The sequence below is a fragment of the Aspergillus oryzae genome, chromosome 2 (assembly GCF_000184455.2).
Source record: "Aspergillus oryzae RIB40 DNA, chromosome 2".
Taxonomy (NCBI): Eukaryota; Fungi; Ascomycota; class Eurotiomycetes; order Eurotiales; family Aspergillaceae; genus Aspergillus; species Aspergillus oryzae.
Window position 1 is genome coordinate 1233357 of NC_036436.1, and position 24029 is coordinate 1257385.

The 24029-nt window shown below is 49.7% G+C and overlaps 6 protein-coding genes across 6 annotated transcripts; 2 read left to right on the top strand and 4 right to left on the bottom strand.

Moving 5' to 3' along the window:
• Positions 1 to 111: 111 nt before the first annotated feature.
• On the top strand, positions 112 to 2021 carry ptcF (type 2C protein phosphatase ptcF; the record flags this gene model as incomplete). Its single annotated transcript, XM_001818950.3, has 3 exons — positions 112 to 782; positions 841 to 1854; positions 1910 to 2021. 3 exons carry the CDS (start codon positions 112 to 114, stop codon positions 2019 to 2021), a joined length of 1797 nt encoding a protein of 598 aa, XP_001819002.1.
• A 724-nt stretch (positions 2022 to 2745) lies between these two features.
• AO090001000489 (putative mitochondrial export translocase Oxa2) lies at positions 2746 to 4148 on the bottom strand (the record flags this gene model as incomplete). The annotated part of the gene is made up of 2 exons (XM_023234576.1): positions 2746 to 2981; positions 3275 to 4148. The coding sequence occupies 2 exons, from the start codon at positions 4146 to 4148 to the stop codon at positions 2746 to 2748; spliced, it is 1110 nt and encodes a 369-aa protein (XP_023089685.1).
• Positions 4149 to 4547: 399 nt separating this feature from the next.
• AO090001000490 (alpha-1,2-mannosyltransferase ALG11) lies at positions 4548 to 6275 on the top strand (the record flags this gene model as incomplete). Its single annotated transcript, XM_001818952.3, has 2 exons — positions 4548 to 4891; positions 4958 to 6275. 2 exons carry the CDS (start codon positions 4548 to 4550, stop codon positions 6273 to 6275), a joined length of 1662 nt encoding a protein of 553 aa, XP_001819004.3.
• A 933-nt stretch (positions 6276 to 7208) lies between these two features.
• crzA (putative C2H2 transcription factor Crz1) lies at positions 7209 to 9602 on the bottom strand (the record flags this gene model as incomplete). The annotated part of the gene is made up of 2 exons (XM_023234577.1): positions 7209 to 8206; positions 8279 to 9602. 2 exons carry the CDS (start codon positions 9600 to 9602, stop codon positions 7209 to 7211), a joined length of 2322 nt encoding a protein of 773 aa, XP_023089686.1.
• A 1958-nt stretch (positions 9603 to 11560) lies between these two features.
• AO090001000492 (uncharacterized protein) lies at positions 11561 to 12679 on the bottom strand (the record flags this gene model as incomplete). Its single annotated transcript, XM_001818954.1, has 2 exons — positions 11561 to 12286; positions 12362 to 12679. The coding sequence occupies 2 exons, from the start codon at positions 12677 to 12679 to the stop codon at positions 11561 to 11563; spliced, it is 1044 nt and encodes a 347-aa protein (XP_001819006.1).
• Positions 12680 to 14724: 2045 nt separating this feature from the next.
• AO090001000493 (putative serine/threonine protein kinase) lies at positions 14725 to 18362 on the bottom strand (the record flags this gene model as incomplete). The annotated part of the gene is made up of 3 exons (XM_023234578.1): positions 14725 to 17659; positions 17714 to 17961; positions 18315 to 18362. The coding sequence occupies 3 exons, from the start codon at positions 18360 to 18362 to the stop codon at positions 14725 to 14727; spliced, it is 3231 nt and encodes a 1076-aa protein (XP_023089687.1).
• Between the last annotated feature and the right edge of the window lie 5667 nt (positions 18363 to 24029).

Below are 24029 nucleotides of genomic sequence, written 5' to 3' on the forward strand. Positions count from 1 at the left end.
CGAAAGGTCTCCGCCATTAGACTAGTAAATAGCTGGTGTCATCATACTGTCTCCTTCCAGCGCCGCTGGACCCTACAACTCTCTATACTATATTATTTACTCACCTCCTCAATGCGACGTGCAGCCCTTCACGCCTTCCGTAGCGCGCGTCGTGTACCGGTATGGAGAGTTGCTGGTAGGAAACCGCGTGCTGTGTCGTTCTCTAGCAGCAATCCGCTAGCTCTCCGACCCTCCTCCGCCGGGAAGCACCCTTCTTTCATCCCCGCGACCTTACACTCATCGATGCATCTCCGGAACTTTTCTCTTGCCGTGATATCGACGGTCGTTGCATCTGGGGCCTGGTACGCTTATCAGGGTGGCAGTTCACAGTCGGCAGCAGTAGCGGGCTTGAACCGGACCATATCTACTTCCACCACGGCGTACGCTGAGGATCCTTCGGAGTCAACCCGCCGCGCTCTTCTGGTGGATAATGATCAGTTTTATACCGCGACTATTAACGGAGAAGAACCGCTTCGCAAACAGACGGACGACTCTGACCGCCGACTTCTAGAAATGTTGACACCGGAGCAAGCTACGCAGAAGCTGAGGAAGAATGAAGAGTCGTACTTGGTTAACCGAGGCAAGGGTGTTGTTCGCTATGATGTGGTGCAAGTGCCTAGCAACTCGCCCATTGAAGACGATCATGCCGAAAAGATAGTAGAGGTGCCGTCCACAGTAGCTACAGCGAAAGAGGGCGAAGCCAACAGCGACTGGATGTTCTGGGGCGTGTTCGACGGGCATTCGTACGCTTTTCCACCTTTACTCATTATTAATCTTGTATAGGACTGACTAGTTTTCAAGTGGCTGGACGACTTCCGCTAAGTTGCGCAATGTTCTCATTTCCTACGTGGCTCGGGAATTGAACACCACTTACAAGGCTGCGGCTGCTGATCCTTCGCTACTTACACCTTCCCCTGCAGCTATCGACGCAGCTATCAAGCAGGGCTTTACCCGATTGGACAATGATATTGTGCACAACAGTGTCGAAAAGGTGCTCAAGTCTAACTCGCGGAGAGTCGCAGCCGAGACACTTGCCCCCGCTTTGTCCGGCTCTTGCGCTCTTCTTGCCTTTTATGACTCCCAGTCAAAGGATTTGAAGGTTGCCTGCGCGGGTGATTCTAGGGCCGTCCTTGGTCGTCGTGGCCCGAACGGAAAGTGGTCTGCAACCGCGCTGTCGGAAGACCAGACCGGCGGGACTCCTTCCGAAATGCAGCGTCTACGGGCCGAACACCCTGGGGAGCCCAACGTTGTACGGAATGGAAGAATCCTAGGCCAACTGGAGCCTAGCCGATCTTTTGGAGATGCGTTCTACAAGTGGAGCAAAGAGACTCAAGATAAGATCAAGCGGCAATTCTTCGGAAGAACACCTCACCCTCTGCTGAAGACACCGCCCTACGTCACCGCCGAACCTGTCATCACTACCACCAAGGTCGAACCTAGCCGGGGAGACTTTCTCGTCATGGCTACTGACGGTCTCTGGGAGATGCTGAGCAACGAGGAAGTTGTCGGACTTGTCGGTCAGTGGATCGAGCAACAGCAGGCTGGAAATGTAGGCGGCAACAAGACATGGCTGAAGAGCTGGTTCGGTTTCGAAAGCAAACAGCTTCCTGTCGAAACATCACAAGAAGCGGGGACCGAAGGTCAGCGCCGCCCCATCCGCCAGCAGCAGTACGATATTTCAGGCGCCGCCGACCGATTCACAGTCGAAGACAACAATGCTGCCACCCATCTCGTGCGTAACGCCATGGGCGGCAAGGACAAGGACATGGTCTGCGCACTGCTGACCCTCCCTAGCCCATATTCTCGCCGCTACCGGTAAGTGATAAGCACATTCTCACCCATCAGCGGATACAAACTAACATAAATTCAGCGACGATGTTACAGTAGAAGTTATCTTCTTCGGCGAAAGCCCCGATACCCGCACTGTCGAAATCAACAAGGAAGCCAGCGCATTCGAAGAAAACTCTAAAGCCAAGCTCTAAACCATCCCAGAGATACTAGAACTGACATCAATGGCGTAAGACCTTATCACTTACTTGCTTTCTTATCGTACGGGACCCGTAACCGTAGGGTCCATTTAGTATTCTTCCTTTTTCTTTTTCTACTTTCATGTCCCCAAGCACTTAGTATGTTCATGCTAGATGGTCGTAAGATCTGGCGTTCTTTTGGTTTTGGGTGGTGATCTACTATGTGAATATCAGCTAGAATGGCATCTCTTTGAAAGGAGTAATATATTTCTTCACCACTATATATATCAAAGTAAACTCGCATGAAAGATGTACGCCTAACCTCCATGTCGATACCACTTATGAGTGCATGAGCCTGAGTCTATTCGAACCGTAGTATGCGAGTCCATACCATAACATAGTAAATACCACACCAAGAAGAGCAGACCACAGACCAAGACCAATCAAGCAGGCAGCAAACGCCACCCCTTAGCCGGCAGAATATACGTTTTCCAAGGCCTCACTCGCCTATGGTAGTTCTAGGTAGGGTGGGCCTTTTTCTGTGTTGAGTTTGGTGCCTCTGTAGACGGAAAGTTTGCTTTTACTTGTATTGACGACTATCTGGTATATGAGTATTTTGTTGATTATTTCATGGTGATTATGGTATATTTTTGGTATGTTGGATGATCTATTATATACAGATGGTATCATATATACAAGAAGAGAAGTACAGAAGGTAGGTATATCGCTTGCTCTCCGCCTAAGTCGACTGTTCGTATCCTTCTTTCACGTGCCAACCCGTGTAGATAAGGATAAATAGTCCTCTGAGCGAGTCACTGGCCGAAGTCGGAACAAGTCGACGTTTAAGGCTAAGTGTATCATCCTGTGCACAGGTGTATTGACTTCGACGGGGCCTCGTGATGCGGACATGACCGCTCCTGTGTCTGACTCGTGTGACCTTCACCGATGCCTCTTCGGACATCATGAAGAGTAGGTCTGAACCCCATGTAGCATGTGAGTGCTGGCGGAGCAAAATTATTTCTGGGCCTCGGCTATCATCGGCCGATTTGGTAAGAGGTGCATCTAGCACTTAATTATCCAGTCATCACCCTAATGGAGTCCCTTGAAGCCCTTTGCGTCCTTCATGGTAGCTTTGTAAATCGATTCCTCTGGAGCACATTCTTTGTTTGCAGTGTACCCGATATGCATCTGCTTCCAGGGCTTCAGCGGTTCCTTCCTGAACATGCATTTATCCAAGAAAACAGTTTGCATCGTGGCAATATTCGTACTAGTAGTCCAGTAAAGCAAAAGCGCCGCCGGCATTTCATAGTAATAAGACGAAAGACCGACATTCAGGGCGAGGACCTGGATGAAAGCTCTAATTCCGCGCACAGTCAAAGCCCTATACAGCTCTATCTTCGGCAAATCGGCCATCTCCGAGAACTTCTTGGCTTTCCAACCGGCGCTGATGTTGAGTAGGATAGACATCGTTAATGCGGCTGGGAGAATACCCGTTGTGTCGCCTGCTAGTAGATCGGGGAACCAAAGCGCGCCTTCTGTCGCTAGGGAGGGCTCGACTTCTAGATGGAGACGGGGGGCTCCGGATGAATTGGTAGGTTCGATGAGGGACAGGAGATACGGGATAAGGCCCTTGTCGTTTCCGGACATGGCTCGGAGTGCCTCCATGACCGATATCCAAATCGGGATTTGGAGGAAGTTAAGCGGTTTCCAGTATCTTGGGATGTTCCATCTTTTTTTTAAGTCCGCGTGTTTCGATTTCATACGTTGCGCTAGTATGGGAGTTGCAGCCGAAAGGTTTTGAATGTCGTTAACGTCGTCGACTTTGTATTGGTTTCGCAGTATATCGTCTTTGTAATGCTTCTTCCAGGAAGAGAGAAGTGGGACCAAATCTCGCTCTTTGCGCGCTTGGATCTTAGTATATATCTGTAAAGGCATTGCGACGGTTGATCGGACGATCAATGCGGTCAATGGAATGGATACCGCCCATGACAAGCCACTGATTGAATGGACACCCTGTATAAATGCGGATGAAGCGTCTAATAGTTCGTTGACGAAAGGCGACGGTCTTGTCGGATGGAAATGCCGGATTTGCTGCAGAGTCGTCTTCCGCGGCGCACGGAGTGAGCGATGGAAAGGCCTCATCTTGCCGGCCAATGGCTCGCTGATTGCTTTATGAGCGTCCGATATATGCGATTACACAAGATGGAGAGGTGAGGAAACAAAAAAAGGATATAAGTACAGTAGTATACAAGGCGATTGGCGCACTGAATAGATGTAGTATCTCCGGAGACATCAGAAAAACAAAAGAATAAATCATTTGATTGATATCACGTGGGCTTTGATGAAAGTCATACCATACAATACCATACCGAACTGTTTCTGATCGGCACGGACTCCGAGTCGGCTTATCGATAGTGAAACAACAGTCAAATAATCGCCAGCTGTTTGTTCCACAGCTCCTTGCAGTATACTGTACCTGCGCACCGCCCAACGTACGGATGAGACTACAATAGTGATGTCCGTTGTCTTTTGTTAGCCATGATGCTGTTTCTACTGAAGACGGCGATCACCGTCCTCGCGCTCCTCGCAACCTGCGTCCTGCTCCCCCGACTTCCCCTGGCGGTCCTCCGCTTTGTCCTTCGTGGTGTCGGATGGGTTATCCAAAAACGAACAAGGTCTCGTAGAGAGTACATTCTCTCACGAGTTAGGGCTGAAGATGAGGAGGCTTCATCTAAGCGAGGTAGATCGTCTTCTGGGGCTCATGGAGAGGATGAGGATTGGGAGAAGCTCGACTCGTCTAGTTCCGGTTCGGGTACACCTGGCAATAACAAGGCCCATGAGAGTGATGATTGGAATGGGATTATAGGGTTCTTTCATCCATTCTGGTATGGTTACTACCTCTCTAGATGGTATGCATACCGTTATGAGCGCAGCTGACATGGTCTTTCTAGCAACGCCGGAGGAGGAGGAGAACGTGTTCTTTGGGAAGCTGTGAGGGCAACGCAGAAGCGCTGGCCCAGAGCGATTTGCGCTATATATACAGGAGACCACGAAGTGAACAAAACTGCCATGCTGGAGAGAGTCCAGAATCGGTTCAACATTCAACTTCATGCCCCGACAGTGGTGTTACTATACCTTACTACCCGTAAATATGTTGTCAGCAGCATGTATCCTTACATGACTCTGCTGGGTCAGTCTTTGGGATCCCTGGTTGTCGCCTATGATGCATTCAATCTTCTGGTTCCAGACGTGTTCGTCGATACCATGGGCTATGCTTTCACACTGGCCTTCTGCAAGATGCTTTTCCCGTCCGTCCCAACAGGTGCTTATGTGCACTATCCTACGATATCCACGGACATGCTCCAGTCTTTAGATGACACCACCGGCGTGAAAGGAATTAACGCTGGTGCCGGAAAGGGACTGAAAGGACAGATCAAGCGAAAGTACTGGCTTGCTTTCGCCCGTCTCTACGGCTGGGTTGGTGGCAATGTGGACGTCGTGATGTGCAACTCCTCCTGGACATCTGCACATATTCGCACCATTTGGGGCCCATCTCGGCGGGAGCAAACTCACAAGGAGCCAACTGTTGTATTCCCACCCACGGCCGTTTCAGAGATTCAATCGGCTATTACAGTAGATGCGGAGAGCGAGAAAACCAGGGAACCCATCATCCTGTACATTGCGCAGTTTCGGCCTGAAAAGAACCACCCATTGGTGTTGCGCTCATTCGCACGCTTCCTTCAGGAGCGCAGCAAGAATCCTACCTCAGCGTCGCAGCCACAGCCCAAATTAGTTCTCATTGGCTCTGTTCGTCATGCCAGTCCCGATGAAACCCACATCTACAATCTCCGGCTGCTAGCGCATGAACTCCGCATCCGCGATCACACCACTTTCCTATGTGACGCTAGCTGGCCCGCTATTCTCTCCCACCTCGGTACAGCATCGGTCGGCGTCAATGGAATGTGGAACGAGCACTTTGGCATCTGCGTTGTGGAATACCAAGCCGCTGGACTCATCAGCGTGGTACATGACTCTGGTGGCCCTCGCGAGGATATTGTCGTTGACCTGGGTGATGGTGCGACAGGCTTCCGTGCCTCAACGGAAGACGAGTTCGCCGCCGCGTTCGAGGCCGCGCTGGCTCTACCAGAGCAGGAAAAGGTGGCGATGCGCTTGCGTGCAAGAAAATCTGCCCTGCGCTTTACCGAGGAGGAGTTCTCCCTCAAATGGATCAACGAGATAGGGAAACTGGTCCAACTGCAGGGTCGGTGATTTGCAGAATTTTGTCGGTCTGTGATATCTAGGGGTATCATATGTTTTATATTGTTAGAATCTCCTAGATTCAGCGGACGAGTGTGTATGTGAGAGTTTGTTGTGGTCATTGCAGTTTTGTTGATTAGCAGTGCATCTCCTATATGTATACTCTCTCACTGGTTATACTCCCAGCTCTAACAACAGGGTATTGTCACAATATGAGATTTGAAGGAACCTGTATCTTGTTATTCTATTCCCTGATGTTAAATCTCTCATAAATTTCGACCTCACCTAGGGCAAATACTGCCCTAAATCCAACCAATGCAGTATACTCAAGGAACCGTATCTTTCAGTGTCAGCAAACAGATTTACGTGACCTAATATAGATGGTAATAAACTCCTAAGAGCAAAACAGAAATAGATTCCAAAACATCAACCACGGACACAATAGGTAATAGATTTGATCGTCCAAACAAGCATCCACTCGAGGATATCCCGCACACGAAACAGATGGAGTATTTCCATGGGTATGAAGACTCATCGTAAACACATAATAATGACAGCCCGCAACCCTTGCAGACTAGGGGAATCGAACCAGGAAGCAGGATATGGAAAAATAGAAGAGACAAGGAAAAGTAAAAGTGAAAGAAAAAGAAAACTGAAAGCGAGAGGAAGTATGCAAAATGCATCCGGAACTTCGGTATATCAACGAAAGTCAACCCGCCGCCATCTGGTTTCCACCCTGTATCTCAACGCCAAAAAGTAGGACCCTCTATGATTGACTAAAATCCTTGTTAAACGATTGGCACAATGCCAGCTCTTGAGAAAGAAAAAATAAAATAAAGGGGGTGTAGATGATGATAAATGGGGGAGTTGAATAGGAAAATAGGAAGGGAAGAAAAAGAGGAAAGAAGATCAGGGAAGGTCAGCTGGATAAGTCGCCCCTCGTGGTTAGGCATACCCCGAGTCCCCAGGGTTGACGTTCAGCATTTGATTCTGATTGTTCATCACATAAAGATTGTCCTGGGGACTTCCGTATCCACTCATGCCGGAGACACTACTGAGGTTTGACTCATCATCCTCGAAGCCAAACTCGCCGCCTGAGCTGGCATCAAAGCTACTACGACCTCCGATGTCACTGGGGTCTTCTGCTGCCGCAGTTATCTGATCCCACTGCAAGTTTTGCAAAGCTGGGTATTGTGCCAGCAGCGCGGCTGGGAGAACAAAACCGTTGGCATGCTGACCATCCATTCCGGGCACCATGAGCGGTTGCGGGACCGGCTGTAAGTGGCCCGCATGCTGCTGATTCTGTTGATCCATAAGTGTGCGCTCTCGCTCTTGAGATTCTTCGTCTAGGAGTGGTTTGATACAGATTCGGCCCGCCTCTGATCGGAAATGACGGCCCAAGGCATCTGCACGCGCAAATCGGCGACCGCATCCCCACTGCCCGCCCCGTGATAGATCACCACGGCAGACAAACTTCTTCTCGCCGGAATGTAGACCCTCATGCCTTTTACGATCGTGTTGACGAGCGAATGCCTTCCCGCAGACGGTGCAGACGAATGGTCTTTCGTCTGTATGAGTCCGCAAATGGGACCGGAGATTGTAGGCTCTGGTGAAGCGCTTGGGGCAAAGATGGCATTGGAAAGTAGCAGGGTGTTTCTGAACACGCTTGGAATCATTAGGGCTTGCTCCGGGCCGCTGAGGGTCCGCGAGACCCAAAATATAATTGCGGTTGTCAATAGATGATGTTGACAAACGACGCGACCGAGAGGGCGAAGGCTCCCGGGACGAGGGGTTACTGTGTGGCTGGCGGCCCGTCGAGTCAAACGGCGACAATGACCGTGGGGATGACGGGGCCAAAGGCTCCAGGCTACTTGATACTGACACGGGGGACCGTGAGCGAGAAGCCGGATGAGCGTACGGATCAGATTTGCTACGCATGCGGCCTGTATTATTATATTAGCATGTGACAAAAGAGCGCCAAGATCGAGGGCAAGGGCGCAGGGAATAACTCTTACGCGTAGACGGAGGTGGACTTAACGAATCCAGATCTGCCGCTGGCTTGGCTGGAGGAAAGATCGGGTTTTTAGCAGGCGGCGCGAACTCCACGTTAATGGATGGTGGCGCCATCTGCGACGCTTGACCAATGTCTCCAACCATGGCGGTTCCCTGAGGCATACTGATAACGCCTTCCGCGCCGTTGCCATAGATATCTGTGGGGGGACATGAGTATCGGTTCCCCGCAGGAGCGGAGATATACGGCATGTTAGGGATCAGGTCATTCCCTTGCTGGGGCATTAGTTGCGGAGAAATGTACGGACTGTGGATGGGACTGATGCCCTGTTGGTGCTGCTGCTGCTGCTGCTGCTCCGACAGTGTAAAGGATTCGATTCCGAGCGAGCTGTCGTAGAGTCCCGGATCATTCTGAGGCGCCAAGAGCGGAGATGGGTTATTATCTACCCCGTCAAAGGACTCATGATGTGACATGTACGGAGAGGGCGCAGCAGATGAAACCTCAGACACCTCCGAGGGGGCACGCCGATGGCCCTGAAAGGCGGCGTTGCCCATCATGCTCTGCCAGTCCGGAGGCGCATTGCCTGTCATGTATGCAGCACTGGCCGGGTCCAACGACGTATGGCGGGAGTGCTGCGGGGTATAGTATGCCCCTGGGGTCGAATTCGGAGGAGACATAGGGCCTGGTGACGAATGATGAGGCTGCTGCTCCTGCGGAGACATTTGCGGAGAGGTTACGGAGTGTGGAGAGGGCATTTGACCGATCAGATCGACCGGGTTGACCGCCTGGTTGACTTGTTGGGGATGTCCCTGCATCTGAGTGTCGAGCATCAGCGAGGAATCGTATTCGGAGGCGGTCGTGCTGTTGGGACTATGATTCGGGTACAGGGAGAAATCGAAATCGGTCGGGTTTGAGTTCAACAGGGTGGAGAAGTTTTCCTCATGCGGCTGCTGATGTTGCTGAAGCTGAGGTTGCATCGAAAGGCCCGATGAGTGGTCGAGCTGGTTGACCAGCCCTGGATCGAAGGACTGCAGTTGGAGGCTGTGAGAGAAGGCTTGATCGGGCGGGGCCAGTGTTTGCGCGCTGGTCGGGGAGAGGTAGCCGCCGGCGGTATAGCTGTAGGAGTCGGCACCAGGTGAATTCGAATTCGGATTGGCATTAAACGATGCTGAATTCTGGAAAGATGAAACGGTGAAGGAAGGATCTAGAGTCAAGCCCGGCGAAGCGTTGTTGTATTGGTGCTGCGGATGGGCTGAGGGGCTCACACTGCGGTTTTTAACGTCCGCAGTGGATTGCCCTGCATCCCGGAGCGTGTCCTGGGAAGCCATCGCGAATCGATGTATCCCAGAATAGATACCACGCGAAGCAAGGCTGAGGGCGCAAAAGACAGCGGTGGCAGCAATGGAATGATCGATCGATCAATCAAAGCGGGGGGGATTCGCGTCGACGACGGGCGGAAGAGAGGGGCGGTGATGGTAAGATGAAAGTAATTGTTGGGAGCGATACGGCAGATGAATGGCCAATTTCAGGCACACATGGGGAAAACGAGACGATTTAGTATATAAGAAGTGCCGAAACGCTGACAGGAGGATTGGACAACTAAGGAGCGATAGGGGGCAGTCGATCGACTGTGAGAGTGCACCTTGCGAATCAGCCTCGTGGGTTCAGTCAAGTTTGGTCTGGGGGAATGTTTCACATTCTCTCTCTCTCCATAAGGTAGTAGTATGTATGTAAGAGAAAAAGGTACCCTGCAATGAAATGGGGGCCGTTAATTCCCCGCTACTAGTAGTTTGTCAAAGAGCCTCCCCGTAGTGTTAAAGAGATGTCAACCCAACTGATGTTGTTGTAGAATAGCGGGTGGTAGTAGCCGTGGTGGAAACATGAGACAAGCGATGATTTAAGAAGATCGAAGATCCCTTTCATAAAGTTGTTTTTCTCCCTTTCCAGATACTTTCCCTTTCTGGGTCCAGCAGCCATGCCCGCCTTACTGCCTGAACCCTGCACGTGAGGTTGGATCCCAGGTATGTTTGAAAATTATTCCCTCACTCAGATCTCTTCTCTGATGATATCTAATAATAGTCTTCAAACCTTCATCGTCACTGCCTACCCAGTTTCTTACTATATTTGGGGTATCTCTCTGGTTTGAAGGCAAACATTTCTAGAATACGAAACAAACACTCAAGGCAGATACTTAGTACACAGCATTAGCCCCGGCCGAGTTGACGATCCACCCCAAACCAAGAACTGTGGGCTCTGAGTTGGCGGTATGTATGTACCTCCTCATACATACATAGATCCATGCTCTGACAGGAGATAGATGACTCTGGTCTTTTATGTGTTGCTCACGCCGAAAAACAATTAGGTAGCCATGATACTGACATATTGAGGTGTTGTTAGGCAGGTAAGATCGGTATCGTACCATCGTATCTCTACGGTACGGATCTGTCACAAACAAGCACTCGAAGCGAAGACGTGCAGCACAATCTACCGCGTCCCATTCGTCCCGGATCTTAGCATATGACGGTGCCTGACGACAACATGGCCAGTGTCATTAGTACGGTATGTATGGTATGGACAATACAGTCAATCCAGAGCCCTAACAGTTCACATCTCTAACAGGAGCATATTGATGCTCTACTGAATAAAAGCAAATGACAAGAAACACAGGTACATAGTACAAACAAAGAGAAAATAAGAAATCATAAATCATTGTGCGCGAAATAAACGACCAGATCCATTTAACCAACTCGTCTATTAAGCGGTGGATCCCAACCCAAGTACTTATCAGTTACTCTATCTCGTTCCAAGATGGACACTCCCCACAATTTCATAACTAGAGTTATGCCTAACTAGCAATGGACGTCAATGATTGGAGCTGACCACCTATTCAGAGCGACGATCACTGCGATTTCCGGGATAGAAAGTCAGCCTGACGGTCTCCCTTTTCTTTCGCTTCTTCATTTTCCTTTGAGCCTCCCGAATAAGATGGCCTGACTGGGTTTTTCTCACCCTGGAAGTGGAACTCAACCACAACCCGTCGTCTTGCACAGCCACTGTTGGTGCTACCAGCTTTCCCCCCTCATAGGTAGGGACTGTTTTCTTTTTCTTTTGGTTTTCTCTTGCTCGGGTAATTTGAATTGAACCATTATTGAGTTTAAAATTCTCCCCATCTCCAAGTAGTGACTGTTCTATATTTATACGACATGTAGAATTGATATATGTACATAGAAGCACGGACAGCAATCCAAATTAAGTTTCGACACAGGTAGGAAAAACAAAAGGTAAATCAGACCTGTCCAAACGCCTTAACACTGTTCCGCACCTGATTAGTATTATAATCCACCAACAAATTATCCTCACAGCTCGACCCCAACCCAGCATTCTTCGTCCAAGCCGGCTCCCAGTAAAAGAACCCCGAGGCCTTCGTAGCCGTAAGAGTCTCCGCCAACCGCTGCAGGAAAGTAACCTGCCCGTCCACCGAGAAAGGAATATCCTTCAGATCCGCCGGAAAAGCAAACTCAGGACTCGAGCACTTGACCGGCCAATTCGTCTCGACCACCGCAACCTCCTTACCATACGTCGTCTGGATATTAGTGAGACTAGTCTTCAGCGAAGCAAGCGTAGCCTTCTCATTGTAGAAGGGGTAGTAGGAGACGCCGATCATGTCGAAGTCGTCGGACGTGAGGAGACCCGTGCCCAGGGCCGTGTCGTAGAAGTATTTCTGCTGGTCCCAGTCCCAGCCGTTGTCGAGGTGGATGAGGATCTTGGGCTTGGTGGCGAGCTTGGAGTCCTTTACGCCCCAGGCGCCGGAGTGCAGGAGTCGCGCGATGTTCTCGTAGTTGGGGGTCTTGCCGAGCGGCCAGAGGAGGCCGGAGGTGATTTCGTTGCCGATGGAGACGATTTCGACGTTGATCTTTTCCTCCGCGAAGGTGTTGCAGACGCTCAATGTGTATTGGTAGATCTGATCGGCTAGCGTGTTGATGTCGTCTGTGGACCAGCCGTCCGGGGTGGTCTAGGTTTTTGTTAATCTACCGCCGTGGACTATAGTAATATCGATAAGATAGTAGTAGAGGAAGAAGGGATATACCTGATGTTTAGGATCCGCCCAATCATCACTGTAATGGAGATCCAGGTAGATACTGGCGCCTGTCGCCGCAACCCGCTTGGCCAGGTTGACATTGTAGGTCAGGTCATAGTCGCCGTTTTTCACCCACACGCGCTGCCGGATAGAGTTGACTCCATTATCAGTCAAGATGGCTTCCAGGGCCTGGGTCTCTCCGGCCAAATTCTTGTAGGCAACGCCGGCCTTTTCTTCAATGAAGACAGACGAGATATCCGCACCCTTGTAGGTGAGGGCGGCGTTAGCCAGAAGGGGAAGCGTCGCAAGAAGGTAGGAGAAGAGCATTTTGACCGCTACTCAGTCAAATCAAGTGACTTCTAAGCGATAGAGAAGAAAACGAAGACCCCGTCGGCTACTTGGAAGAAAAAAAGAAGTCAAACAGGGTAGCATCAAAGGATATATATAGCTGGACGGTCTGCTCGCATTATAAGCGTTCATGACGAACACGGAGGAACTGCTCCATAAAGGGCCGTTATTCCCCTCATAGGCCTGAACTTGCAATTAATCAACATAGAACAATAACGGGATCCGGTTCTTCCTTTGACACGGAACAATTGTCCACAGGATGTATATCATTGGTGGATGGACTATGCCCGGTGTTCCGTCTGCGACTGTTTATTAGGGCTCCACTATGGTAGACCCTGACTGAAACTGTATACTATGTATCTCATGCTCTAATTCGACGTTTCCACTACACCCACCTATAACATTCATCTAGGCGGAAAACTGCCAAGTTTTCAATGACGAATTCTCATTCTGCACTTCACTAGCCTACCCACCACGCCCAGGAAACTGTACAAGAAATGGTAAACCGAAAGAAAATACAAGGTCGGCTCGGCTCGGATGGCTGTTTCACAATCCGTCGGTGATCTACAGTCGACCTTAACGCTATCCGACCACCGAGAGGAATGAACCATAGCTCAAGTAAAACAATAGTTCGTCACTACTAGGGGATGCTCGCCCCGCGTATACGGAGTATTTCGTACTCTTAGCCTATTTCAGTTGACGAGAACCCTGTTACGGAGTTGATCCCACAGAGAATGTATGGAAAGCCAAGATAAGCTCAGGGTTCGATTTAGGTCCAGTGGTGCCCACAGCACTTTATGCATTATCCCTGTTGGATAGGGGGACAACAGGTCGGCTTTGAGAACATATTGTCAGTTAGCTGGGGACCCCTACGTACTTAGTATCATTTGGTGTACCATGCTCCTGGGACGTGTCTTAAAGGATACGACATATAGACTCCACCCGACTGGTTCTTGGGTTCGAATGTTGTATGCTGTGGCCCAAAGTATCATGGCATTCGTGGCAAGTAGAGTCATACTCTGTACTCCGTATATGAGGATTAATCTAATCCCCATGTCAGTTAGTAGAACTTACGTAGAATAATAAGCGGAAGGAGGCATAGAATCCCCTACCAACAATCGAGGTTAACGTGGTCATACTACAAGAGGTGCTGCTGCTGGTTAATCTAGTCGTACACAGTGCTAGGAAGAAATCGTGCGCCATAAGGGATGTAACAGTCCCACCTACGTTTCGTCAAGTCAAAATCTGAAGATACGATGCCACCGAAACCAGTGAGTCTTTGTATTCGTCTCATAATCTCAGATATAGTTGTAAATGCAACTTCTTAGGGGCTTCTAGAGGCCCCGTTTGCTAGTCATCACCATCATTCAACTCACACAAATAGGAAAGACATGGTCATGAGTCTTGCGGGTTCTCTAATGGAACCGACCGCTCTGTGTATCCTTATCCCACACTGTGTCCTCCTCATGCCGGCATTACATACAAAGAAAAATCACTGATGCCCCGAGCCCTGATGCACCAAACCGAACAGAAGTATATATAGACGCAAAAGGCGCAGATGGAAATTGCATCGAAGGAGAAAAAGCGAATGCCTAGCGTCTTTCGTAGGCTTCCCGACAAAGCGGCAATAGGGGAAACATAGAGGAACCAAGGGCAAGGTGACAGAAAGCCAAATATAGACGTGCCATCAATGCAAATATATGTACAAGCAATGGATCAGTGTCTCGCACATCCCGAAGTAAGAAAGGCCTTCCCCAGTTTACCATATAGGCTAGGGAAGGCAAACACAAATAAGAAGGTAAACCCAACAATAAAATGTATACATGCGAAACCGAGCCCCAGAAGAATGGAATGGCAAGCTGTTATAAGAAAGAAAAAAGGAAACGGAAAAAGAGAACATATAACCATACGAGGCGACACAAATAATGACATGGTGAAGCGAGTAAGATCCAAAGGAACTTTTCTTCGGCTGCGAGCCGACCATCAACGAAATGGTTTTGATCATGGACGCTGGCATCTATAGGTCAGGACTTGGGCAGGGTGCAACCACGTATAATTGGTTTTTGGGGGGTTGCCTTCTTTTTACCAAAGACAATGCCCTCGTCCTCAGAGTCGTCCTCCGACTCATTTTCATCGTCGCAGTAATACCGAGACTCATCATCATCCGCGGATCGTGCCAGGTTTGTCTGCGGTGCTTTAACGGTTTCACCCGTCCGAAGGATCGATGGAACTTGAATTGCTGGAACGCCATCTTTCCCTGACGTATCACCTCCACTAGAAAGCGATGACACCCCGGAGGCGACGGATGGTATACTCGGATGAGAAGCGCTCTGAGACATTCCACTGGTGTAGTCCTCGAGTGAGGACGAGGCAGCAGACGGAGGCGATGTAGTCAGGCCCCCAGGCGGAGAGTCGGAAAAGATATTTTCACCGAGCGAGTCCGTAGCTCGGGCCTGCACCTCGGATCGTAGGTTGATGCAATCCTTCGTAGATGGCTCGCTTCCCCTACGATAACATGACTTGAGCCCATTGGTGGGAGGTTCAATGTCACTCCGTCGCTTACGTAGTAAGGCTTCCTTGGTGAGATGAAAAGGCTCGGTGGAAGACTTGCCCGGCAGTTGATGGGAGCGGTTGCGGCGGTGACCTGAAGGTATCGTGTTCGATCCTTCAACCCGTAACAAGGATACGTCCTCCTCTGGCAGCAGATTCGAATGTTGGCCAATCGCAGATGCGACGCTCAACGCCAAGGTGGGCTCGCAGTGACGGTCCCCATCCAAGGACGCAGTCTCGGAGACCGACTTATCTGAGCGCCGCTCTCCCGACTGGAGTCCTCTGGCCAGTCGAAGGCTTGCACCGCCAAATAGGCCGCCGACATTTGTAGTCCCTGCGGTCTCCATACGAGCGGGGGTGACGGTTCTTTGGGGTGCCGGGTTGGAATTGTTATTCGTTGCCTTGATTGTTTTTGCAGATTCGGCTGTCGACAACGTAGATACGGCACGCTCTGGTGGCTCAGGCCGTGGGGTCCGGTCAAGCGATATGGGTGAATTCACCAGGGCTCCCTCGAAATAACAAGTTTGCTCATCCCGACCCACCGGGCTTGCGGTGACACTCTGTGAGAGGGGATGCTCACCATCCTTGCTTAGGCGGGGTGGCCGCAGAAAGTCTTCATCCCTGAGACTAGCACGACGACTGTCCCAAAGGTACTTTCCAATACTGTTGGTACTTGAAGTGGAGGAAGACTCGACTGAGGGAGCCGCACTAGAAGTACGCTTGCGAGTATCTTTATCCTTCGACCTCCCGGTAAGGTAGTTGGACCACTTGGCAACATTGGATCGCACACGTTGTATAAACGGTACTTTGCTCACGGCCGTTGTAACCTCCTCATTAGACACTTCAATCCTTTTACCTTTACTCAGATACCCTGGATCAGTCTCCTCGACCCACGCTCTGGGATTGGGTAGACCGTCCAAGACCCAAGGATGATGCTTGATCTCTTTCACAGTGATTCTCTTCACCGGATCCTTCGTGAGGAGGCGTTTCAACAAGTCAAACAACTCATCGTCGATCTCCTCATACCCGAGCTCATCTTCCATTCGCTTAGCGCTATTATCAGAACGAGGCCATTGACCGACAGTGTCAGGGTCATCCTCAACAGGTTTCAGGCGTTTGCGTGGGATGAAGACTTCCTTCTTCACAATCGTTTGGAACATACTGTATTCATCATCGGAGACAAATGGCAAGCGCCCAAAGATCATACCATAAAGAGTTACGCCAAGGGACCAAACATCGATAGCACCGGTAATCCGCGGGGCGGACCCAAGGGCGTCGACGAACTCTTCGCCTGTATAACACAGCTCAGGAGCGTAGAAAGCAGGCGTTCCAACCGTTTTAGAAAGTTCCCGAGCGTCATCCAGCTCAGTCGCGTCGGTCTCTCCAACTTGCTCTTCGTCCTCATCCCTCATGGGCCGCCCTAGGTAAGATACACCGAAGTCCGATATTTTAACACGGTGGTTGCTGGTGAGCAGGAGATTTGCAGGCTTAATATCACGGTGAATGATACCCTGGTAGTGGAGATACTCGAGACCAAGCAAGGAGTCTCGGAAAGCGTTGCGTGCTTCGTCGAGTGTCAAACAGGGAACATAAGACATATCATCGTCGTCGGGCGTCCATTCAGGTTCCGAAGGTGCGTATCCAAAGCTACTCGACGCTGTGCTAAACCGTCTTTCGAAGGAATAATCCACATAAGACCCATACATACTGCCCTCCACTGCAGCTAAGGCCGCATCATGGGAGGAATGGCTGGGAGAGGACTGAATGTCTTCATGGCTGGTCTTCGAACAGCTCGGCGTACGAGTGACCGTCAATTCGGGACCTAATTCATCATCCGACTCCGCTCCGTGCTCTAAACTCCAGGCCGGAATAGGGCCTTCCTGAGCGTGTTCGGCCTGAATTTGACGTCGCTCACGGGCCCTTTCGCGTTGGCGGCGGAGATGCTGGGCAGTCCGGACATACTGCTGACATTCTTCCATGAACGAGGGGGAATCCGGAATGCCTGCTTTTTCGCGCTCCAGTCGACGTTTATCCACATGGACGATTTCACGCAGGCCTCGTCGCCGCCAGATGATTTCACCGTTCTCAACATATTCAAGGACGATATATACCTTCTGGCGATTGGGGTCATCGATGACCTCTAGGAGGCTAACCACGTTTGGGTGCCGCGCCTTCTTCAGGATCGCAACTTCCTTCTTCACCTTGTCCTCGGGATTCCCAAGCTTCCCCAGGCGGCGTCTTTTCGAATACCGCTGGACAATCTTAATGGCGACCTTCTGGCGAGTGCCCACGTGTCTCCCTAGTTTCACTTTCCCATGCTCGCCGCGTCCGAGCTCTTCCAGAATCTCATATTGATTAATAACTTTGTTTCCAGTCACAGTATCTCTGTCCACTTCAGCTGTATGTGTTCTGTGGATACCTGTAAGCGACGACACATAAAGAAGGCACCTAAATGAAACTTACTCTTTCGGTGGCTGCAGATGGGTCGGATGGAGGGACGGGCTGCTGATGCGGCCTTCATCATCTGATACGAGTGAAGAGGTTGAACGAAGAGGGCTACGGACAGAAAATAGCCCCGGACTGGACACTGGGGTATTGCCTGCTGTACGAGAGGCACGCGATGGGGCAAATCGTCCAAGAACCTCGGTTTGTGATGGGTAGGAGTTCCGCGAACGGAGAGACGGATGCTGATAAGTAGGATGGACCTGAGACTGGAGGACAGCGTAGGATTGATCGGGATAGACTGGGTATTCGGGAGCTTGAGTATCCGACTGCCCCAGGTGGGAACTCCTCCGAGGAAGGGGAATCCGTCCGATCGCGCCGAGTTCCGATCGAGCATCTACAACACTATCCTCGTTCAATGCTTGAAGTGAACTCGAAGAGGTTCGGGTGGAGGGTGATCGCGAGGTACTGGAGGAATGATAGAGATGCGAGAACGGATGACGAAGAGCGGTTTGGCCGTCCGCTAGATCGTTCTGGAGGGGCAGTTTGGCGGTTGGTGGCCTGGTCACGGACGGTTTCACCTCGACCTCTGTTGACGATTGCGACGAATCCGAGCCCTCACGGGGCTTATCCCGGGCTTGTCTGCGGGCGCTGTCCGATATATGGCCATTTCGGGCAAGGTAATTAATGGGTTCCTCCAGACCGGATACTGAAGGGGGCCGATCAGTCATTTTCATGTCTTCAAATATTCGAACCAACTCTGTTCTAGTTGCAACAGAGCATCCTTTTCTTTGTGGCCCCCTCACTACTCCCTGTTTTTGACACTCTTATTCCTCCCTTGCGTTTCTTCCCTTAATTTGGAATTTCTTTTATAGCTATTACCTTTTCTCGACAGAACCGCTCGATTTAGGGCGAGCCGATGGGAAGCTCTGATACTGCGCACGAATGGGACTGCATTACTCTCGGAATTTGACTGGAACGAAAGTAATGACAGCCAAGCAAGTCGACTGACGAGACAACCGTGTGCCGGACAGCGGTGGGATTGGCGGCGAGTACAAAAATATCCGGGCGATAGACCTGCTACAGCACCAGCATGCAGTCGACGTTTCGGCTACTCTGCGCGGCAACGACGAGTCCGGATCGGCGTGGAGTACCGGAGGGGAGGGGCCCGAAGGAAAGAAGTGACCAAGTATAGAAACTCGAGGCGGCCGGTGGGTGACTTTTCTAGAATAATGGCGACCAATGGAGGAGAAATGAAGGATATTAAGGAAAAGATTCTTATAGATAAGGATAAATTATAAAGTGAACAACGAGAAACGGGGGAGAAGGAAAAATTGAAAAAGGAAGAGTCGTACGGAATTTAGTGGGGGAAGGGAGAAGAAGGGGGAGGGAAGAAAAAAAAAAAAAGGAAGAAGGGAGGGAGGGAAAATGGTTGTTCACGATGGTGGAGTGCAGAGGGTGACGATGGCGGAGAGGGAACGATGTGGTTGAGGTGGTGATTAAGCTAGAGTAGAGAGGGTTGTTTCTTGTCAGGTGGGAAAAAGGAGGGGGGCCCATCAAGAATAAGAGGAATGCATGTTACTATGTATGTATGTTCGTATGTCTGTACCGATGTACTGTACAATTAAGGTATGGCTGCCACAGTCAGTGGTCTTGTCACCGTTTAGTACGATCTGGTTTCTATGGGATGCAAGATACTCTCTCTCACAGGGATATAGTTTCGCAATCCCTTTTTCTTTTTTTAATTCTTAAAATTTCTCTGGGTGGGGAACTTAATCTACTAGTAAGGGGAAGTTGTACAGTAAGTCGGCTATCGATAAAGATAGGCTCCGCGGAAATTTCGATGAGAACACCAGATTCTACTGGCTGTTCGGTTGGTGGCAGGTATTGGGTCTGACTGGCTTGTATTGTAAAGTATCGGTGCCGAGAAATCTGAACCTTTTTGGCTGGCTATGGATTTGATCCTTGGCACTTGGTTGGGACACTCAAAAGTCATTCCATCCTATTCATGGCACCACCCTAGCGTTTATCTTTGATGCTATCATAACTTTGATCTTCTTCCCTTAGACTTGATGGATACTTTTTTGCTGGCTCGTAGAAAGACAATATATAAATTATTCAACTATTTTATGGAGTATTTCATTATTGTTTTAATTTAAAAAAAGAATATAAGGAAAAAGATTTAAAGGAAAAACATGTAACCCAGAATGCGAATTTTTCCAGTGGCGGATTTCTCACGACGCCAAGCACTCAGTCGGAACCCCAGCGTCATTACGTATGGCACTTTTTTCCGTACATCGTCAACGACTCATGGCTCCATCTGCTACATCATCTACTTTCCATGACAATAGCACGTCGTATCCCGGTACCAGGGGACTGTCTTCCATCACGAATGCAACATGAATTATTGTCTCTATCAATCTCTTTGCCTCTCTGATACTCTCCATGTCTCGTATGCTTCAACCAGTCCATCTACCTTGCTACGGAGTAGTAAGTTGACCTGTTCACTGGCTTTCGAATTGGTCCGAAAGGCAAGAAAAAAAATTTTGAAAAATAAAAATAAAAATGAAGATACAAAAGGCCACCACTTTGGAAGGGGGAAGAAACCTACTTCGTGGTGGCACCTGTCAATCGACGCCTAACAGTCCCTTCTGGATCGTTGATCTTGGGTGTTCCGTGGGTCCAAATGCCTCTGATCAACTCTCTTTTCCGCTTATTTGTCCCGCCCCATCAGTCTCGGCCATTCTAGCCAACCTCTATACTGTCGGTGTCTTTTCTAGCATCTTCCAATGTCGCTCGAAAAGCCATTCCATCCATTTCCCAGAAGGATCCAACGGTCTCTAATGATGTAGATCAATTCGAATTCATACATCATCCAAGACCTGCAAAATAATTTAGCTGCCGGCTAAAGACTGACCAATCGAGGAGCGGCCACGACTTTAGCTTCGCGCGGTGAGCTTGGACCGGAGGTCTGTGTTCTCGACAGTACCTTAATGGGTTAACTACCACACGAGCATGAAACGAACGCCACGACAGGCCCTTCAAAGAGGAGGCTTTTCCAACACCTCACGCCTGATATCTGAGTAGGTAGTACCCTCAGACCGACACTTATCTACACAACCCTGGGTCCGCACATCGTATGGTGCTGTGGCTGCACCTCGTTTCCAAGGTCCCAGACTACTTCCATACCTGGAGGGCCAGCGGCGCGGGGAATTTAGTGCATCTACCAGAAGCCGAATCTGGTAATGTCGGACTAGAGTTTACTTGGTTTAGTCCGACTAAGTTTCCTCCTTCTCCAGGCCATTGGAAATCCATCGAAACTTACAATGAAATGAAAAGAGAGCTAGCTACCCATGATCTGCATGATGTGTGTCGCAGTCTGACCCATCCCACGCGGCGCAGCTAAATTAGAGCGACCTTTCCCCCTCTCCAGCCACGACCGAATGATGACAAGGGGGGCCTTATTCATTTCTGTTTTAGGCAGTTGAGGGGGGTTTCGGTCCACGAAAGATAGGTGTCAAGTTGATTCATGAAGAGCTGATATAATCCGCAGCGCAGCCTATTGATCGCATTTCCTTTTTCCTATTCGTGAAACCCTAAATCTGATCGGAAGGGAAAGCCAGCCGGGCGGGAGTGAAAGAAAAAGAGTATAGGAAGACATGGATCCACGACGGATAGGTGTCAAGATGCATGGGGAGACCTTCCTGACATGGAAGGACATCTTTGGCCTTCCCTTATGCACGTCAATATTCATAGGTGTCCATTCAGATCCATGGGGAGGTTCCAGGGTTGTTCCTCTCCTATCATACGTACCCTTACGTCATTGAGGCCTAATCGACGACTGCGTCCGACTCTCTCATTAGGTCTCAAAATGGACGAACAATGTGATTGTCTCTGGGCTTGAAAGTCCTGTATCATATCATACCGGATTATACCACTGGGCCTGTTAAAAAGACCTTCACTTTTTCTAAAGAGGAGACGGTCGCATTCAAAGGAGAGAAGATGTCCCGTTTACCCGGAACCTCGGGGTGTCAGGATAATTTTCCTTACTCCACCTTTTACCTGACCCTAGGTACCTAACGAACTAGGGAGAAAGTTAAGTTATAGCTCGTAGACTACGCCAGCAACGGGACACTCCGTCCCTCGAGGCCAAGCTATCCGATCGCCAGAGGTCATGATTGGAGAAAAAGTGGGTTGAGTGGGCGCGCACAGGGCAACTAATCATCCAGGTTACGAGTTTCATCTTTTGCAATGACAGTTGGAACGGAGACCGAGTTCGGCTGGGCTGACATTTATTTCTCGCAATATGCCTTACGGTCTCACTGCCGAATCGAGCCACTTGCATACCAACCGTGTGAAAGAGGGAGCGATCTGATTGGTGTTGAGGCCTCCGACCAAGCTTTATAGCGCATGTCTGCTTTTCACCAAAGAATGCAAATGAACCCGACCTCGTGAAATCTCAATACACGGGAACTGAATTCATCCTCATAGGTCGAATGGCCTGCACATGCCCAGACGTTGTACAATTGTCTCCCATCAATGGTTAATTATATCCCCAATCAATGCTCCCCACCTTGGCGAGTCATATCATGTTTACCCCTGCATTCTATCGAACCGGTTCCGCGACGGTTCTCTCAACCAGGCCCAATCACCGATACATTGGATACGAGTGTCGCCCCTCCCTCGTATCTGTTACCTAGTCGTTCTCTATCTGATAGGCCCACCGATGCACAATCAGGAGCCTATAGCCGTGTTATAGTGGGCTTCATTTGGTCCATGCGTTCTTAGGAAGATGATCAAGATGACATGCACAATCCTCCACCTATGTCCGATGTTTGATGGATATGCTACCTTCTCGGCGACCACGGATCGCCCCTCCCAAGGCCTTCTGGTAAGCCCTAAGATATCCCCGTATTTGTCAATGGTTCACATCGCCGATAGGTTTGACCACCGTCGCTTTAGCAACCTTCCTGGTCAAGGAACGAGGGTCCCCGTCTGGACTTCAACAGATTGTTGCGACTCACTAGTCCCGTTCAGCCACCTTGGCGGTTTAGGGCTAACACATACCCTTCTGTTTTCAACCAGAAGCGCCGTGTCCTCGACCATCGACGTTGATTGATAACGCAGCTTACAGGTTACTTTGCGACAACTAAAGCAGACTAGTATAGGCACCTGTCCACGGCATAAAACAAGACGTAAAGCTTAGGGATTCACCGGCGAGCCATGCGTCACCCCCTCTACGATGGTGGAGTGCCTAGGATTCATGCCGGTATCCTCAAGAGAGTTCTACATGTTTGCGACTCAGATCCGGAGGCGAACGTCGAGATCACGAATGAAATGTTTTCCTCTGTTGGCGGGGGGATCATACCCCTTTCGGACGGCGACATAAAAGCGCACTGGCCTCATTATTAAACATCGATGACCATTCATAATGCTTTACCTCGCCAAGCCAGCACCAAAATACTGACGAATGGGAGCAGACTGGAAGTGCGCCATCTAATCATCTTGATCCTAGTACGGGTGTCGGTGGGGTAGGATCCACGAGGCTTTACACTGCACAGCATTGGGCGGCTGTGGCGTAGCACTATACGCAGTCAACTGAACAAGGTGATATCTCTAACTGGTTAGGAAGGAGAAGGTGGTGTGGTTTGGGAATGAATCGTAACTTTGACGACTGGAGTTTGAATTGATTGTACACAATATTAACAGTCGACATAAGGTTATCGTTGCATGTGAATGCCAGTAACCAAGATAATCCTATCAATCTTACAAAAGAGAAATAAAAATGAAGATAAACCAAACGAGTAACAACAAAGCAATACAACTAGTAACTGAAAGGTATGCATGTGGGTAATCGTCTGGATTACTTTGCCTGCGGTGTGAACTGTGTAATTTAGTATATGAATGTCCATCCACCGAGGACATACTATCCCTGACTTGTCCCATGACACATACGAGAACGGGATGATATGTGCGCCTCTCAGCCTCTCAGACTCCTGAAGAGAACTACTCTTGAGTTATGCACTGAGTTTGCCATAGCGTTCTCAGTGTGTAGGTATATGCCGCTCGAAGGTTGCTATCAGTGTGCTCAGTAGTAAACCCCCGTATCTTGCACTGCTCGCTTTGGCGTCGCTTGACATGGCAGCAAGTATACAAGTTATTGCGAATTTAAACCAGTTAGGTTTCTTGACCTCTGTGTGATATGACTGCCAAACGATTCGGTGTTCTCGTTTAACCAACCATTGGTAGAAAGCTTTTGGCATCGGAAACCAATATAAAGGTCTTGCCAAGTATTGTATTGTAAAAGTAACTGTGAGTAAAGAGCGGATATAAATCG